The sequence below is a fragment of the Bos grunniens genome, chromosome 2, assembly GCF_055505025.1.
Source record: "Bos grunniens cultivar Pamir isolate PY7600 chromosome 2, Bosgru_T2T1.0, whole genome shotgun sequence".
NCBI classification, from domain to species: domain Eukaryota; kingdom Metazoa; phylum Chordata; class Mammalia; order Artiodactyla; family Bovidae; genus Bos; species Bos grunniens.
This window is the reverse complement of record NC_141166.1, coordinates 19,307,613-19,327,644: the sequence shown is the minus strand read 5'-3', so window position 1 is coordinate 19,327,644 and position 20,032 is coordinate 19,307,613. Positions and strand designations below refer to the sequence as shown.

The following is a 20,032-nucleotide window of genomic DNA, read 5'->3' as shown; positions in this document are numbered from 1 at the left end:
AGTGGTGTCTGACTCTTTGCAACCCCATGGACTGTAGCCTGCTGGGTGCCTCTGTCCATGGGATTTCTGAGGCAAGAATACTGGAGTGGGTTGCCACTTCTCAAGGATCAAATCTGGATCTCCTGCACTGTAGGTGGATGCCTTACCACTGCACCACCAGGGAAGCCCACGAGGTTTATGAAAAACCCCAAAAATGTTACTGGGATAGTTCACTTCACGTGTCAGCTCAGCTAAGCCACAGGACCCAAATGTCTGGTCAGACATTAGGCTAGATGTTCTTGTGAAGGTATTCTTTAGATAAAATGAGTATTTACAACAGTAGGCTTTGAGTAAATCATTACCCTCCCAGAAAGTGGGTGGGCTTCATCCAATCAGTTGAAAGTCTTAGGAGCAAAGACTGAGGTTTGCTGAGGCAGGAGGAATTTGAGCTCAAAAGTGTAACATAGAAATCCTGCCTAAGTTGACAACCTGCCAGCTTGTACCACATTTTGAACTTGCCAGTCCTCACAACTGCATGAGTCAGCTCCTTAAAATTGAGCAATGGTTTCTTTTTCTGTCTCTCCCTCTCTCTCTTCTGTTTGTCTGGAAAATCCTACTCACGCAGTTACCAGGCAGACTAACCAGGTCCATTCCCTCTACATTTTAGAGGATTGGGGCCCTTGGCAAAACATCAATCCCATGACTGTTTAGAAAACCAGAGAAGTAGAAGTCTACATGAAAGAGGCTTTTCAATACCCTTCAAAGGCTCAATTGTATTTCCTACTCGCTCCTTAGGTGATGGATGAGTAGGAGCTGTGCCCCTGGAAAGTTCCAGACCAGGCATAGCACAGGGGAACCGGGGCACCTGGGCTGGAACCGGGACTCAGCCTCTGGGGGGGTGGGGTGAATGGCCACCGACACGTGACTAAATCAGGAATAAGGCATTTCATACCTTGGTGGAAGCACACTTCCACCACATCCATCCGGCAGGGAGGGAACATAAAAGGACCAGAGACGTAAAGCACCCAGCTCAGGACCGAGCAAGACTAAGCTCACTAAATCGTACCTTATTGTTAGACAAAAGATACTAAAAAACACACTTCATTCTACTCCCATCCCTAAGAGAGGAGAGAAACACATCCAAGGATAATTTTGTTTGTCTTGGTTTGGTTTTTGCCTTTTTTGTTGGCGTATAATTGCTTTACAATGTTGTTAGTTTCTGCTGTACAGTGAAGAGAAGCAGCTACCAGTAGACACGTATCTCCTCCCTCTTGGACCTCCCTTCCCCTATCGCACTCCTCTAGGTCATCACAGAGCACCAAACTGAGCCATCTGTGCTGCACAGCAGGTTCCCACCAGCTATCTATTTTACACATAGTAGTGTGTATACGGGACTTCCATGGTGGATCAGTGGTAAAGAACCAGTCTGCCAATGGAGGAGACACAGACGGGTTCGATCCCGGGGTCAAGAAGATCCCCTGGAGAAGGAAACAGCAACCCACCCCAGTATTCTTGCCTAGGAAATCCCATGGACACAGAAGCCTGGTGGGCTACATTATATGGGGTCACAAAGAGTCGGACTCAACTTAACAACTAAACACGTGTATATATGTCAATCCTAAGCTCTCAGCTCTTACCACTCTTCTGTCCCTTGCTGTGTCTACATGTCCATCCTCTACATCCAAGTCTCTATTCCTGCCCTGGAAATAGGTTCATCTCTACCATTTTTCTAGATTCTACATATGCCTGCCTGCCTTCTTAGTTGCTCAGTTGTGTCCGACTCTTTAGCAACCCCATGGACTGTAGCTCACCAGGCTTCTCTGTCCATGGAATTTTCCAGGCAAGAATACTGGAGAGCGTTGTTATTTCCTAACTCCAGGGGATCTTCCTGAACCAGGTATCAAACCCATGTATCCTGTGTCTCCTACATTGCAAGCAGATTCTTTACCCATCAGGGAAGCACTCTATAGATTCCACATATATATGTTAATAAAAACATACAAGGATACTTAATATAGAGCTTCAAATACCAAGAAAGGGATACTGTGGGTGACTGTGGGAACTCGAAGGAAAGCTGATTCAACCTCAGAAGGGGAAGTTTGCAGGCGAGATGCGATGACAGAGGAGCAGGCACTCCAGGCAGGGGGCACTGCATAGCAGAACCAGGAGTGGAGCCAACCAGGGGACTTGTCGGCCATGTACATGGGCCAGAGAAGTGGGGCAGGGATCACTGGGCTGGGAAGCATTCTAAAGAGCCAGCTCATGCAAGGATGCAGACGTGGGGAGAATATAAATCAGAGGAAAGACAGAGCTGCCGGTGTGCGTTCTTTTCAGAGCTGTGCGGACACAAACTTTCACTAGTAACTACTCCGACTTCTCAGTCTCAAAACTTTCACAGTTGACAATCAGCAATACAAATGGAGAAGACATCCGGAAAATAAATGATGGAACTTGTGAACGTTTACACAGGAAGCCAAAAAAGTCCTCTAACATGAACTGTGCCCCAAGTAAGAATTTTAAATGATGATAAAATGCTGAATGGACTGCATTCTGCTTTGTGTGCATGTGAAAACGAAAAATATTCCATTAACCTCAGAACCCAGTAATAAAAGATATATAATGCAGGAAAGGCTCTGAAGTGACCTATAGTCAATTGTCCAAAATAATTAAGCTATTATCAGTCCACGGGGTCTCAAAAAGAGTCAGACATGACTTAGGGGCTAAACAACAACAAAAAGATTAAGCCTGGTTTTCATTTTCTTCATTTTGCTGACTTATATTTTCTTCTTTTCTATAATGACTGTGGAATGCTCATGAAAAGAGGAAAGGGTATTTTTCAAAGCCTGCCTAAAGGGAGTTTAAAAAGAAAGGGTGTTATAGTTCTCAGGCAGCATTAGTGGTAAAGAATCTGCCTGCCAGTGCAGGGGACTTAAAAGATGAGGGCTGGATTCCTGGGTTGGGAAGATCCCCTGGAAGAGGGCAGGGCGGCCCACTCCAGTATTCTTGCCTGGAGAATCCCATGGACAGAGGAGCCTGGTGGGCTACAGCCCACATGGCTGCAAAGAGTCAGACACAACTGAAGCGACTGAAGACACACACACACACACACACACACACATACACACACACACACACACACACAAGTGGGGTCCACTTGGATGGACAAGCAAACCCCTGCAGCGGGCCAACCTGTGCTCAGATGCAAAAGAAAAGTTAAAGATTGGGGAAGGAAGGAGAGGACTTCCCAGCCCGGCCACGGTACCCACCTGGGTCACAGAGGCACTTGTAGCTGGTGCCCACACTGCGGCACGTGCCATGGGCGCAGGGGCTGAGCGCACAGAAGTCCACGAGCTGCGCACACGCCGGGCCCGTGAAGCCCGCGCTGCAGCTGCAGCCGAAGTGCAGCCCATCAGCATAGCAGGTCCCATTGTTCTGGCAGGGCGCCGAGGCGCACGGGTCCACCTTCTCCTCGCAGGTGGAGCCCAGGTAGCCTGCGGAAAGATGCAGAAGGGCGGAGGGGTAAAAAGAAACATCACATTCCACTTAATCACCGAGAAACTCGGGCTGCTGTTCAGAACTCTGCTTCATCATCAACTGATGAATACCGCACCACCCAACCAGGCGGGTTTTCTTTGCTTTGGTAACCAAGGTATTTCCATTTTGGTGGAAATATAAAATGTATGATTGCTTAGGTGTAGCAATGGCAACCCACTCCAGTACTCTTGCCTGGAAAATCCCATGGACGGAGGAGCCTGGAAGGCTGCAGTCCATGGGGTCGCGAAGAGTCGGACATGACTGAGCGACTTCATTTTCACTTTTCACTTTCATGCATTGGAGAAGGCAATGGCAGCCCACTCCAGTGTTCTTGCCTGGAGAATCCCAGGGACGGAGGAGCCTGGTGGGAGGCCGTCTATGGGGTCGCACAGAGTCGAACACGGCTGACGCGACTTAGCAGCAGCAGCAGCAGTGAGATACAGGGAGATAGATACACTGGGTTGGCTGAAAAGTTCATTTGATGGGTAACACCCTCTGGAAAACCCGAACAAACTTTTCTGGCCAACATGATATGTATATCTATGTATGTACAAAGTAGAAAGATGGCAAAAATAAATTAATGGTGATTGATTTTAGGAAGCTGGGACTGGGATCAGTGGAGAGATTTCATCTCTTATTTAATACACATTGCTGGAGGAAGATGTTCCTTACTTTGTTTTAATAGATGAAGAATAATCCTGAATTTAAAACCTTAAATCCATATAAAACAGGAAATGTGAAAAATATCATTTCCCACCTTTATTCCTTTGTTCCTCACTCCTTTCTCTAGAATAACCCACTGTTAGCAGTTTCTTGAATATATAATTTTTAACAATTTGGTCATTGCAATGGAAAAACAAACTGGGTGTATGCATACAATGGAACACTATTATGCAACAAAGAGGAAATAAATGTTCTGCCGCGTGTGCCAACATCATTGTTGGTTAGTCGCTAAGTCCTGTCTGACTCTGCGACCCCATGGACTGTAGCCCACCAGGCTCCTCTGCCCATGGGATTTCCTAGGCAAGAATCCTGTGGGTTGCCATTTCCTTCTCCAGGGGATCTTCCAAGGATCGAACCTGTGTCTCCTGCATTGGCAGGCAGGTTCTTTATCACTGAGCCACCTGGGAAGCCCTGTGCCAATGTGGATGAACCTAAAGGACATACGTTAAGTGAAAGAAGCTAGATACAAAACACCATCTGTTGTATAATCTCATTTATAAGGAATGTCCAGACAAAATAAATCTACAGGTAAAATAAATCTCTATATAAAGTAGATGAGTGGTTGCCTCGGGCTGGGGTGGGAAGAGGGGCTGACAGCAGATGGCATGAGGAGGCTGAGGTTGATGTAAATGCTCTAATGGATTGCAGATTGTGGTGATAGCTGCACAACTCTGTATATTTACTAAAAAGCACTGAATTGTACTTTAAAAATGAATGAAATTTATGACACGTAAATTGTACTTCAATTAACCTTTAACTTTTTTTCATTTTAAATGTATTTCTTGGGCATATGATTTTTATGTTGTGTGTTTCAGTATTTCTCAATTAAAAAAAATTACATATCCTTCTACTATATAGCACAGGGAACATATTAAATATCTTGTAATGAACTAAAATAGAATCCGAAAATATACAACTAAATCACTTTTCTGTACACCAGAAAATAACATGACATTGTAAATCAACTCTACTTCAATTAAAAACCTTTTTTTAATTATGTTTATGTGAATCTGTAGGTCTGTGTGTCCAAGTAGGTCTTTAATAATACTTGAGTAAAACCTATTCTTCTAATATTTTAAGAGCAGTTTGGAAATAAAGTGAAGACTATTCAGTTTTAGAAACAAATTTAAATAACTTTACTCATATACAGTTTTTATTTCAATATTCTATTTCACTTTTCTTATCTAGATTTAAATTTATATTAACCATCTTCACACAGAACACTCAGCAATATTGGCAACCTTTGTTGTTAAGGACACAGTGAATATATAAACCAAACAAAATTAGTTTCCACACTTTAAACCATCACTCGTAAATTGGCAGTATCAACTTGAAATTTTTCTCTACAAAAATAGAAAATTCAAAACCTTCCATTGCTATTCAACATTTTATAAACTTCCCTATAGCTTTTAAATTTTAAATATCATACTAAAAGTGTACCACATGATCGGTATTGATAACACTTGAATTCTCCAAAGAGCCCCTCTGCAGCCAAAAGCGGAATGTAACTCCATTCTTCGTGAGATACATTCCATTTTATTCTGAACGAAAAGAATATACTTAAATATGCATCATATGGAAAATTCAACAACGAAGGTAGTCCTGACCTCTCTCATTTTCTACCTCACCCCAAAAACAAGGCTGAAATTATTTTTTTCATCAAGTTGTTGTGGGTTCTAAAATGATAATAGCAAAATTTCTAGAACAGTTTCCATTCCAGTGCTGAATGAATGAATGAATGAAAAATGGTAAAAATAACAGTCACAACTGACATCCACTCACGGCTGAGACGTACCAGACACTTCTAAGCCTTCACATGCAGTAGTTCACTTAACCCTGGGGTAACTGCATGATGCAAGAACTATTAATAGCCTTATTTTTAAAAAGAGAAAGTGGTGACCCAGAAATGTGAAGCATCCTGTTCAAGTCTACCAAGCTAGTGAGACAGACTAGACAAAGATTTTACAACAACATAACACTGTCAAGCCAGAGACCAATTGATGGTGGAAGAACTGAAGGGTGGGCAGGGCCTAAGGACACAATGCAACAATAGTCAAAAATTCAAATGCCAGCAGGAGTCCAGCAGACTGTGTTGATGAAGGAAGTGGGCCAGTTATAAAGCAGTGGGGAATGGCAGGGACAGTGGCTAACTACAGAAGGCATGGCCTTCCAAACAGGGTGCCCACGATCCCCCTGAAGCCAACAGCTGCCATTGGAATGTTAGACCATTTACCATACCTTCTAAATTTTCAAGGAGTATTTGAAATCCAGATTCTTGTGTGAACCCTTACTATTTTACAATGTTGATAAGTCATTTCTCTGGGTCCTGTATATGTGGTTTCTCAGTCTGACAAAATGTTAAGCACAGGCTTTGGAGTCAAAAGAAATTGGATTCAAAAACCATCTCTGCCCACTAAACTGGGACTGTGAGCAAGGACTTAATCACCCTCATCTGTTTCATGGAATGGAGACAGCAATGCCTATAGCATATGGTTTTTATGAAGCTTAAATGCAAAAACCTACACAAACATTTGGTATGATGACTGATAAGTAGTGTTCAATAAGAAGCAGCTAAAATTATAATCCCCTTCATGGATCATAACCTTGTCATGCCAAAGGGGCTTGCATAATGCAATGAAGCTATGAGTCGTGCCATGCAGGGCCACCCAAGATGCACAGGTTATAGTGAAGAATTCTGACAAAACTTGGTCCACTGGAGGAAGCAGTGACAAACCTCTCCAGTATTCTTGTCACGAGAACCCCATGAACAGGCAACAAGAAACGACACCAGAAGATGAGCCCCCCTCCCCCCCAGGTCAGAAGTGTCCAATATGCTCAGCTCCAGAAAGAATGAAGCGGCTGGGTGAGAGTGGAAATGATGCTCAACTGTGGATGTGTCACATAATCACAAAATTATGTGATTCCCAGGTTTTCCAGATGAGAACAATGTGGATTATTACCAACTGCAATGGAAAATACAGGAAGAGATTCCCAGGGGAAGCTTATGATTCCCAGGGGAAGAAAAGACAGGCAGAGGGACAGATGGATGGATAGACAAACGGATGGATAAATTTTAAGAAAAGAAAGTGAAAGTGAAAGTCACTCAGTCGTGTCCAACTCTTTGCGACTTCATGGACTATACGGTCCATGGAATTCTCCAGGCCAGAATACTGGAGTGGGTAGCCCTTCCATACTCCAGGGATCTTCCCAACCCAGGGATCGAACCCAGATCGAATCCCGTACTGCAGGTGGATTCTTTACCAGTTGAGCCACAAGAAATGCCCAAGAATACTGGAGTGGGTAGCCTATCTCTTCTCCAGGGGATCTTCTTGACCCAGGAATCGAACTGGGGTCTCCTGCATTGCAAGTGGATACTTTACCAACTGAGCTATGAGAAAAGATCAGAAAAGTGAACATCGAAAGGAGAGTTGCCTGAAATGTCACTGAACCCTGTCTAAAAGCCAGGTGGGCTGGCCCAGACCACCCCACTAGAGGACAGGAGACCCCATGGAGCAAAGCATCCAGCCCAGTGAAGCCACCCCAGACCAGTTAGCCAGACTGTGGCCCTCTGAAATCCAGCCCAAACTGCCAACCCCACAATCATCATGAGCTAAATAAATAATTGTTGTCTTAACCACTAAGTTTTGAGGTGGTTTGTTATGCCGCAAAAGCTGATTGACACAGGAACAGGAGACACAGCACTGTATCTAAACAGGATCTAAATAGGAATGGAAGCCAGAGGGAGGCCTTTGTTTTGTTTGCTTTATGTAAAAAGACTTAAAAGACAATTGAGGGACTTCCCTGGTCGTCCAGTGGTTGAGACTTTGCCTTCCAATACAGAGGGTGCCAGTTCGATCCCTGGTCAGGGAGATATAATCCCATGTGCCTCTTGGTCAGAAAACCAAAACATAAAACAGAAGCAATATTGTAAAAAATTCAGTAAAGACTTTAAAATGGTCCACATTGAAAAAAATATTTTTCAAAAAAGGAGGAATTGATTATGTACTAGAAGAAAATTTAACTAAAGAAAGGATCAATAAATGTTTGTTGAATATCTAAAAGATTCACTGCTATTGAATCAGGAATCCTTCATTTTATTATTATAAATAAATAATAATTTCTTTTCCTTTTTCTTACCAGTTCAAGAAAATATAAAAACAAGATGAGAATGCATAATGTTTTATACTTTCAGAGGATCTTAATATACCTCAGGAAATACTGAAGACAGAAGATCCTTTTAACATATTATCCTAGTCTGAAAGAAAGATAATGTAATCTAAAATGTCATTGTTATAAAGGATGATGACAAAGCAAAAATGAATTCAAGCTGTATCTCAATACACTTGATGGAAATGTATGCGATTTAGGGCAATTATGGAATAATTTTCCTGGCTTACAAGATCATTAATGAACAGTACATGCTAAGTTGCTTCAGTCATGTCTGACTCTTTGCGACCTCATGGACTGTGGCCCACCAGGCTCCCCTTACCATGGCATTGTCCAGGCAAGAATACTGGAGAGGGTTGCCATTTCCTCCTCTAGGGGATCTTCCCAACCCAGGATCCTCTCTTATGTCCCCTATATTGGCAGGTGAGTTCTTTACCATTAGTGCCACCTGGGAAATCCAATGAACATTAGAAAAGGAACTGATTCACAGATTAAGTGCTGAGCCAATTTTCAAAATGCCATTTGTTATAGGCCAAATGTTTAGGTCCCCTCAAAATTAATATACTGAAGCCTTATCCCCACAATGTGATGACATGAGGAGGTGGGGCCTTGGAAAATCATTAGGATTAGATAAGGGTGGAGCCCCCATGATGGGATTAGGGGCCCTGTAACAAGAAGAAGGTGTAATCATCCTTATGGTAGAGGCAGAGAAGAACTAAAGAGCCTCTTGATGAAAGTGAAAGAGGAAAGTGAAAAAGCTGGTTCAAAACTCAACATTCACAAAACTAAGATCATGGGATCCAGTCCCATCACTTCACAGCAAATAGATGGGGAAACAATGGAAACAGTGAGAGACTTTATTTTCTTGGGCTCCAAAATCACTGTAGATGGTGACTGCAGCCATGAAATTAAAAGACACTTGTTCCTTGGAAGAAAAGCTATAACCAACCTAGACAGCATATTAAAAGGCAGAGACATTACTTTGTCAATAAACATCCATCTAGTCAAAGCTATGGTTTTTCCAGCAGTGTATGGATGTGAGTTGGACTATAAAGAAAGCTGAGGGCCGAAGAATTGATGCTTTTGAACTGTGGTGTTGGAGAAGACTCTTGAGAGTCCCTTGGACTGCAAGGAGAGCCAACCAGTCAATCCTAAAGGAAATCAGTCCGGAATATTCATTGGAAGGATGGATGCTAAAGCTGAAACTCCCATACTTTGGCCACCTAATGCGAAGAACTGACTTACTGGAAAAGACCCTGATGCTGGGTAAGATTGAAGGTGGGAGGAGAAAGGGATGACAGAGGATGAGATGGTTGGATGTCATCACCGACTCAATGGACATGAGTTTGAGCAAGCTCTGGGAGTTGGGGATGGCCAGGGAAGCCTGGCGTGCTGCAGTCCATGGGGTCACAAAGAGTCAGACATGACTGACTGACTCAACAACAAGAAGAGGAAGACACACCAGAGTTTTCTCTGCCATGTGAGGACATAGCAAGGAGGCAGCCATCTGCAAACGAGGAAGAGAGCCCTCACTAGAACCTGACCCTGATGGCATCCTCATCTCTGACTTTTTCATGACACAAAGAATTCAGAGCTGGGAAGCCAAAGCTTCAATCTTACTTGTGTGTGACCATGTTCATGAATTGGAAGGCTTGATATTATTAATATGCAAATTGATTCACTGCAATTACCAATCAAAATCTCAGATGGCTTTTTTAAAATAAATTAACAAGGTGACTCTATAATTTATATCAATACACAAGGGACCTACTACCCCAAAAATATTGAAAAACAGGACAAATTTGGAGGATTTACACTGGCTTCAAAACTTAGTTTAAAGCTACATTAATTAAATCATGATTATTGGGTGTCTACTATTTGCAATTCAATAAATCAAATTCTGATTGATAAACCATATTGGCACAATCAAATAGCTAGTTCTTGCATGTCTTAGCATCCTCATTTGTTAAGAATTAGATTATAGAAGAGACTATAGCTGTATATATCAAGTAGTTATAGTTGTGTTAGCAGAGAGAAAGAGACAAATTCTGGTGTTAATAGTAATAGCAAATACTGAGTTCTTTTTTTTCTGAGTTCTTATATATCAGACACTATGCTAAGGAATTGGTATCTATCTTTTATTTATCACAACCACTAACTCAATTAGGGTCTACCATTATGGGGTTGCAAAGAGTCAGGCACATCTGAGCAACTGAACTGAACTGATTATCCACTTTTATAGAAGAAGGCCTAGAGACTTGATATTAGGGAACTAGTCCCCCAGGGACACTCAGTAGGTAGGAAAAGCAAGGTTCAAACTAAGGTCTGTAAACCACAGCTGTGCTCTTAAGCCCCATGTTAGGCTTCCTCGAGTAAGGGTTTGCATAAAAGCACTTGAGAAGTTGAAGGTGCTATGCTAGCATATGGAATTAGAGTCAGATTAGACCCGTCAGTGTCCTTAAGTCTTAAATTTAAAACAGCTTTAGAAAACAGAAACTACTTAGCAATGATGATTTTTGAACTCAGGGCATTTGAAATGTCCCAAGACTGACTAATTCTCAGTATTTCCAATATCACATGCAAGATATTTTTTAAAATATAAAAATAAAACTTGAATCCTAAGGAGTAAACTTATTTCATACCACCTTACCTACCAACTCCTTATAAAATTAGAAGTTATCTTTATATTCATCCAAATATTTTAAAAATCATCCAAAAATCAAATTTAGAGCCATGATGCCAACCAATGCAAGCCCGACCTTCCAATGTGTTGATCAAAGCTAGATGTTAGCTAGTTTATGGTTCTGGCTACTCTGCATCGAATAGGGGCATTAATGTATAACTTTTTAAAATTGTGAATCAAAACTGGCTTGGAAACATGATGCTGATCACAGAAAGCCTGAATATTGCATGAATTTAGTTTCAAATTTTAAGCTGCATCCCAGATAAGAAACACTGTACATTCAATATACATATAAAAATATAAGTATCTTTGGAAGTGATCCCAAACTCAGACATGGCAAAATATGAAATGATTTTTCTGTATAAAAATACGGAAGTCAGTGACCCAAAGCTACAGCAGACAGGTGTAAAATGAAGCTCAGCACTGAATTTCCAGAATGCAGGGAAGTTCTGAGAACGCTGGTAGAAAGATGCTTTACACCACATGGTAGAAATGGCCTTGGATCATCTGAAACTCAGCCAGGATATATTTCATCTTTCCAAGAACCATTCTAAAAATGGACCAAGATTCTCATTCACTCTATTTTCTCCTCTGCCTCTCCCTCCATCCTCTTTCTCTTTACACATACACACAGACACACATTACATAGAAAGAGCTTTAAACTCTATCTCCTGTCCCTGAATACTGTTACCAGTTCTAAAAGTAATTATTTTAGAGAGCTTTTCGGAAAGCTTCTCTTTTTATCAGTATAACCCTTGAGAACTTTGGTCAGCCTATCAGTCATCTCTTAAGGTAAATGATTCTGAAAATTCCTCTGGCAGAATATGCAAACCAAATTAGTTATGGTGGCAAAGGCAAGAATGTTGGAAAACAAAATTTAACATTCTTGGGTTCAACTACCTTCCTGGATACATTCAAACTCCAAACCGTGAAGAACTCTATATGGAACAAGTGAAGTGCAGTTTGGTGGAATATTGCAACATAAGTAATAAAAATAATAATAGTAATGTCTCTGAAGCCACTGAAAGGTCAGTAAGTTACTATAACAGAGGGATAATATGTAAGTCCTAAGTGGATGCTGATGAACTAGTACATCTGGATTTTCAGTCCTACTTGAAGAGTAGAAAATGAAAGGTTATTTGATAATGTTAACCAAAAGGTGCAGAGAGAATGATGAAGATGGTGATATTTCTTATTTGGAAGAGTTTATTTCAAGCCATATGAACCTCCAATGACGGACATCAGGAAATGTTGGAAGGAAAATGCAATAGCTCCAGAGAAAAACCTCTATTTCAAACACATGGAAGCAACATCAGTAGCCAAGAGATTTAAAACAGCCCATTGCAACAAGAAGAAAGTTCAGAAAAGGATGGAAGATTTAAGGAGTACAGAAAATAAAATGGAACTGCCAAAGAAATCTAATGAATGAGGGGCTAATATTTAAAAAAAAAAAAAAAAAAAAAACTATGATTTAGATAATGGACTGTTGCTTCAAATTTTGTATTTGAGCCAATATTTACATGAATATGCCCGCTCAACATTTACTATATAAATAAAAAGTCAACATCCTTGAGATATACACGTTATGGAAATCAGATATTTAAGACCGAATGAAAGCATTTCCGGAAGATTTTAAACTACAAAACAATGAACTCACTCTATCTAAAAAGCTATCAAGATGTCAGAAGTTCCTGCAATATTAATAAGGAGAAAATGGATACAGCAATACTGGCATTTTTGCTGAGAGTGTAAAGATAATTTACATACAAGAAATGCTGTGCGTAGGCATTTAAAACTTAACTCATGATTTCACTGTCTGGGCAGATGGTTCAAGTCTGAAACCTGGGAATCACACCTGATGCCTTCTCTATCTTAATCCCCATATTGAATCAATCAGTGGTTATTAATTTGAGCTACCAAATACTTTGGGAACCTGGACGTTTTGTTTCATCTACGCTTCCACCATCCTAGCCAAAGTTACAATTACTTCTCTCCTCATCTGTTACAACGGTTCCCTCTGATGAGATTCCCTGTTCATCTTTCCCCATCACCAATTCTCCCAAGAGCAATGAGCATTATTTTCTTAGAATGTACATACTACCATGGCTTCCAGTTACTGTTAGAATACAATTGGACCTCACCTCCATAAGCATCAAGCCCTGCAAGCTAGGACTCAGCTGACCACTTTGGCCCCTCTCTCTAGAAGCCAGCACACTGGCCTCCTTTGGTTCCCCAAAAGACCACATACAGCCTTGCAACATGCCATCTCTGTGGCCTGGACATTGCTGGTCTCCTATCTGCCTCATAGTTGGTTCCTTCTGAGGTTTGGGTTCTCAGCTTCAAAGTGAGAGAAACGGGTCTTCTCTGATCATCCTAGTCTAGATAGGCCTTTCTTATTCTGTATCACTGTGGCCTGTTCACCACCTTCATAGGACCTCTTTGAATCTGTGTATTCCCTATGATCTGTCTCCCATGGACTTTCTGGATGAGGAGTCATGGGGATTCCTCTCACCCTCGAGCCCCAGCACCCAGCATGGTGGCCACTCTGTAAATATCTGTGCCATAAACGGGCAGACGACTAAATGGATAAATGACAGAGGATATACTCTAACAGACATTATACATTAGGGCAGTTAGCAAAACAGGATTGATAACGATGTTTTAAGTTTGGGGAGTTATGGTGAGGAAACATGAAAAAGATGATTGGTTATTCCCTTTTTAATGATAGAGGTATAAGTGAATTATTGCTGAATCAAGCTGAAGGGAGACGGGGTAGTTCATCTAAGTGTCTTGATGAGCAGCAAAGGGAAGCAAGGATAAAGAAGAGCTTGGACTCTCAAAAATGTATCCTTTAATTGAAGCGACCAGGAGGGCATACCTAGGATGATGCAGGAACAACTTGAGGTCGTTTCTTTTTCTTTCTGCAAACATTTTACTGAACGATTCCAGTGTAACGTGAGGTTGGAGGGACTGGCCCAGGCTATCAACATGGGGTCAGTGTGTGTAGCCCAGGCTCTAGAATGGCAGAGATTCCAAAGAAAGGATTATTACGAGGGTGCAGCAGGCCAGGTAAACCTCCTGGGAGAGTTGGGTTTTGTGCTGGGCTTCAAAGAAAAGCCCAAGTCTCAGCTGGGCGGAGGAGGACAAGGAATGATATTAGAACCAGAGAAGAGGTTTTGGCTGATGTTTGTGGAAAACTTAATTGAGACCACATTTGTTCTGGTTCTCAGAAAGCAGACAGTTATGTAAGATAAAGAGGAAGAGCGAGGAATATCTAGGAAAAGCAATTACAAAGCCATCAGACGTAAAAGGCCCACAGCAATTACATATAAAATGTGACTTTTCATTTTTAAGAAAATCCATTTGAGAGAGTAAAAACCACCTTAAGGACTTTCTCTTTAGGAGAACAGAAAGACAAATTTAGAGCTAAGACAGGAAAATGAAAAATAATTAGGAAATAGAGGAATCTTAAATCAACTTTTCCCCAGTTTAGCCGAAAAAAGAGAAGGCAGAAGAGATGAAACTTATTTAAAGTAGATGAATTATATGAGCAAAAATAATTGGCCATTAACAATGGAAATTTAGAGGTTTAGTCAGAAAGCTCTATGATTTCCTTTGGGCATTCATTTATCGAACCTGTACTAATTGAGACCATGTGCCAGGCACTGTTCAAATCTTATATTCTGGTAAGGAAAACAAGTAGAAAGACAAGCAAATAGACATCTGATACATACTACTGAAGCAGGTAAAGGGCAGAGAATAATGGGGAGTGGGGGTGTATTAAATAGTGTGGTCAGTGAGACCTAAATGACCAAGGGGCATGAGCGATCTTCAAGCCAGGAGGAAGGGCTCCCGCAGGTGCAAATGTCCAAAGATCATTGTGTCCAGAGGTGAATGGTGCCCCCGGAGGACAATTCTCGTAATTGTGCATTTTAAGGGCTTTCCTGATAGATCAGTTGGTAAAGAATCCGCCTGCAATGCAGGAGACCCAAGTTTGATTCCTGGGTCTGGAAGATCCGCTGCAGAAGGGATAGGCTACCCACTACAGAATTCTTGGACTTCCCTCATGGCTCAGCTGGTAAAGAATCTGCCTGTCTGCCTGCAATGTGGGAAACCTGGGTTGGGAAGATCCCCTGGAGAAGGGAAAGGCTACCCACTCCAGTATTCTTGGCTCAGAGAGTTCCATGGACTATATAGGCCACGGAGTCGCAAAGAGTCGGACACCACTGAGTGACTTTCACTTTCATTTTCAAGAACAACAAGCTGCCAGCAAAGAGAGTAGCAAGAAATGATGCTGGGGAGGCAGCCAGAGATGTGTAAGCCCTGGACCACATTTCTGATGGAAAATCACCTGAGGTTTGAGAGACGTAGGCTGGAAACATGGGCTTTCCATTTCAGAAGGATTACTTTGGCTATTGTGTGGGAAATGGACTGAAGAAGTTGAGAATGAATCACAAAGAGAAGCCAGGAGCTTCCATAGGAGTCCAGACAGAACTGGAACCTGGAGCAACTTCCCTGGAAGTCCAGTGGTTAAGAGTTTTCATTCCAATGCAAGGGACACAAGTTCAATCCCTAATGGGGGAGCTAAGATCCTACATGCCTTGGTTTGATCAAAAGATTTTTTTTTTTTTTTAAAGCCAACATACAACTGGAACCTGGAAAAACCCAAGAGGCTAGGAATGTTGGACAAATAACAGAATCATTCTCTCTGACATGAGAAAGAGGAAAATTTCCCTGTAAGAGAGTCAGAGGATTGCCTTCCATATGTAAGAAGGATCTTGATGTCTCAGTTTATGGAAATTCTAAGTTTGGAGAAAAATGGAAAAAAAAAGTCAAAGACAGGAACTAAGAAATGAGAAACAGAATGAAAATATAGGTCCTTAAATGCCTTCCATATAGTACCCAGCAAGTTCACAAGACAAGAATTATCTCATCACAGTATGAAACTGAGGCCCAGAAGGGTTAAGGAACTTGACCAAGTTCAGTTCAGTTCAGTCGCTCAGTCGTGTCCAACTCTTTGCGACCCCATGAACCACAGTACACCAGGCCTCCCTGTCCATCACCAACCCCTGGAGTCCACCCAAACCCATGTCCATTGAGTTGGTGATGCCATCCAACCATCTCATTCATCCTGTCATCCTCTTCTCCTCCTGCCTTCAATCTTTCCCAGCATCAGGGTCTTTTCAAATGAGTCAGCTCTTCGCATCAGGTGGCCAGAGTATTAGAGTTTCAGCTTCAACATCAGTTGTTCCAATGAACACCCAGGACTGATCTCCTTTAGGATGGACTGGTTAGATCTCCTTACAGTCCAAGGGACTCTCAAGAGTCTTCTCCAACACCACAGTTCAAAAGCATCAGTTCTTTGGTGCTCAGCTTTCTTTATAGTCCAACTCTCACATCCATACATGACTACTGGAAAAATGATAGCCTTGACTAGATGGACCTTTATTGACAAAGTAATGTCTCTGCTTTTTTATGCTGTCTAGGTTGGTCATAACTTTTCTTCCAAGGAGTAACCAAAGCCATCAGATAATTGACAGAAGTGAAATCCAACATAAATCTGTCTCTCTCCAAGGACCTATGAATTTCTAGCCCCAGTTTCTTGATCTTTTTTTTCTTTAATAACACTTATTTTCATGAATTTTAAATAGGCTGTGAGTGGAAACACCTAATTTCCACTTCCATTCAAAGAACTTCAAAGGGGTGCTAAGCCCTGTTGCCAGGTTTGACAATGTCAAGATCGTACCAGACCCAGGGTTATTATTATCCCCTTTGTTGTGAATGTCAGGGTTTCTGTTGGCAAAGAAGGCTTTACAGAAACTTTCTTGGACTGCTCCAAGAAATTAATCCTTGAGGGAACTCTGCAGCTCTGCACTTCAAGCAAGTGGCTCTCAACCCTGGCGGCCAAGGAGCCACCTGGAGAGTTTTTAAAAATCCAGCGCCTGGTTCCCAGCTCCGGGGCTGCTAATGTAATTGGCCTAGGTGTGGCCTGTCATCAGGATTTCTATAAGGAGGGTCCACCTTTCCTTTATACAGTTTTTGTCTCTGCTGGTAGACACAGTGTTCTTTCTATTTAGGCCTGAGGAAGAAAATACATAAACTATAACAAGTTTCAATTGGCTTCCCAAGTGGCACCAGTGGTAAAAAAAAAACTCGCCTGCCAATGGAGGAGACATAAGAGATGTGGGTTTGATCCCTGGGTTGGGAAGATCCCCTGGAGGAGGCCAAGGCAACACACTCCAGTATTCTGGCCTGGAGAATCCCATGGACAGAGGAGCCTGGTGGGCTACAGTCTATGGGGTCACAAAGATTATAGTTTCATAATTGCCTTTTTTCTCCCACCCAAGACAGATTTCATCTTTGCACAGGGTATGATAGCAGTCTACTGCTACAGTGTTTATTTACTACTTTTAATCCCCTGAAATTCATTGTCCTTTATTTTTACAACTATGTGCCAATTTTTCTGTTTTCATAAACCAACATGCCTCTTTTTTCAGACCTTACACTTTGATGGAATGGACCCCAAATGCCAGATCCAAGGGTGACCTGGTGTCTAAAGTCTGGCCAGCCAAAGCATTCCATACCATGGCTACAATGGTTCAGGGGTGGCCAAATGTCTCAATTCAAAACAATCCCAAGTCAGCCTCATGGCTCTTGATTTATTGGGAGAAGACAGACTCTGCCCAGTCATTTTGACAGTGGACCCAATATAGATAAGACTGTTGGTGAGATAAAAACTTAGGCTTACTGACACTGAAGCCCTGGATCAAGCCATGCCTGAATTCATCCTGAATATCTGTAACATGAGCCAATACACTTCTTTGTTTTTGCTAGCCTATTTGAGTGGGATTGCTCGTTACTTTAAAATCAAGATTTTTAATGGATTCAGAGATGTTCTAAAAATTGTCTTGTATGGATGACAAAAGGCTACCAACTAACCTAGCTAGTCCTCCTAAGAAACATATAATAATAATTAAAAATCACAAATGTATGATAAGAGTAAGGAGAATGAAAGACATATACAGAAGAGCAGCTGTGGTCTGAGGAAATGGGGTAGAACAAGAAAAGATTTCAAAGCATCGCTAGGAGTTAGATATAATCTAGACCCTTGCAGAATTCTCAAAGACTTCAAATAAAAGACAAGGATTGCTTGGATTTTTTTTCATTTGATTGGAATTTCTTCCACCGAGTCACACCTCTTTACCTGGACCACAAGGTTTCCAGGTTTGCAAAAGTTAAATACAACTTGTAAGCCCTTTTAAATGGTAGTTCCAATCCCAGGAGTCTGGCCCATGGAAACAGATGATGTGTACGAGATGTTGTCAGTGACATGATAAAACACAGCAAAAAATAAAAAGTGAATAAATCTCCCCTTGGCAGACTCCATTTTCTCAGGGATCCTTAAAATTTGGCATTCCTCATTCTGTCCTGGCCCCGCTTCTCTTCCGGGCCACGTTCTTGCACGGAGGGCAGGGGAAGGGGTTGGGGGAGGGTCTTACGTATACCCATGGCTGAAAATTAGGACCTATAAGTAGAAACTTCCCAAAGTGACCTTTCCAGCCCAGTTCTCTCTCCCACGCTCAGCGTCATTTTTCATTTGACAATTCCACACTCCTATCTGACTATTCCCTGGGCTCCTCGTGTTCATGTCTCATCCTCCCCTCTCATCAGAGCTGCTCATCACCCAAGTGCACCTCCATACAAGAAGGTGCCTAAAGCCTATGAAAGCTCTGCTTGCTCTGCCTGGCCCGCCTCCTCCTCCTCTTACAGCCAGTCCATCTGTGTTCCTGTGTCTCCTAAGCACCGCACAGCTCACTTAACTTACGGCAACAGAGTCCTAATAGGTTTCTCTGATTTTGGTCCTCCTCCAGGCCCTTCCTTCCCCTTCAGCCACCACGGTGGTGGTAGTTTAATCACTAAGCTGTATCCGACTCTTTGTGACCCCATGGACTGTAGCCTGCCAGGTTCCTCTGTCCACAGGATTCTCCAGTCAAGAATACTGGAGTGGGTTGTCATTTCCTTCTCCAGGGGATCTTTTCAACCCAGGGATCAAACCTTGCAGGCAGTCTCCTGCATTGTAGGCAGATTCTTTACCTACTGAGCCACCAGGGAAGCCCTAAATCCCTCCCAAACACTGAAGTTCTACCCTTCCCCTGCTAAGACTATTCATGGAGTTACTCTTGAGTGACATTGAATCGCTTTATTATGGTGTTTAATTGGAAGAGTAGCATTGACATATACATATACGACCATGGGTAAAATAGATAGCTCGTGGGAACCTGAGGTACAGCACAGGGAGCTCAGCTCGGTGCTCTGTGATGACCTCGGTGGGTGGAATGGGGTGGGGTAAGAGGTTCAAGAGGGAGGGAATATATGTAGACATACAGTTGACTCATTTCTTTGCACAGTAGGAACTAACACAACATTGTAAAGCAAGCATACTTCTAAAAAAAATAAAATAAATTAAAAAAAAAATTTAAGGCCCTCACTCATAGTCACTGGAAGTGTTGCTAAGTCTAGGCTAGTTAGGGGTTGGAAATGAGGAAGAGATTCCATAAATGACAAATTCTTCATAGATATTACAATCAAATATAATTGGGTCGATTTAAAAGAAGAAGTGGGCAAAGGGGCTATATTATGTAAGGATGTCTAGCATGGCTCCTAGCACATCTCTAGCCTTTATCTTCCCTCCATCACATTCTGTGTTACAGCTCTGCAGAATGTCCTTTTGTTCCTCAAATATATCACTCTCCCACTCCCCTGCCCTAGGCTGTCAACCCTCTTCCTGGGAGGCTCTTGCTTTTGCCCACAGCCCTCACTGATTCATCTTGCTCCTGCTTCTACTTTGGGTCTTGGCTGAAACATCAGCATCCTTGGAACACTTCCTGACTTTCCTCTCAGGCCCCAGCCTTGGTGAAGCATGCTTCTTCTCAACCACCCAATTAC

General features: G+C 42.1%; 1 protein-coding gene across 2 annotated transcripts in view; it reads right to left on the bottom strand.

The window, feature by feature from the left end:
* DNER (delta/notch like EGF repeat containing) overlaps window positions 1–20,032 on the bottom strand; it is a 390,866-nt gene that overhangs the window by 92,015 nt on the left and 278,819 nt on the right. Inside the window, exon 8 of one of the 2 annotated variants that reach the window (XM_086337448.1) lies at window positions 3,246–3,470. The exons of the other annotated variant lie outside the window; for it this stretch is intronic. Within the exon in view, the coding sequence (XP_086193574.1) occupies window positions 3,246–3,470 (225 nt within the window). The remainder of the gene's footprint in view (window positions 1–3,245; window positions 3,471–20,032) is intronic. 2 annotated transcript variants of the gene reach the window in all.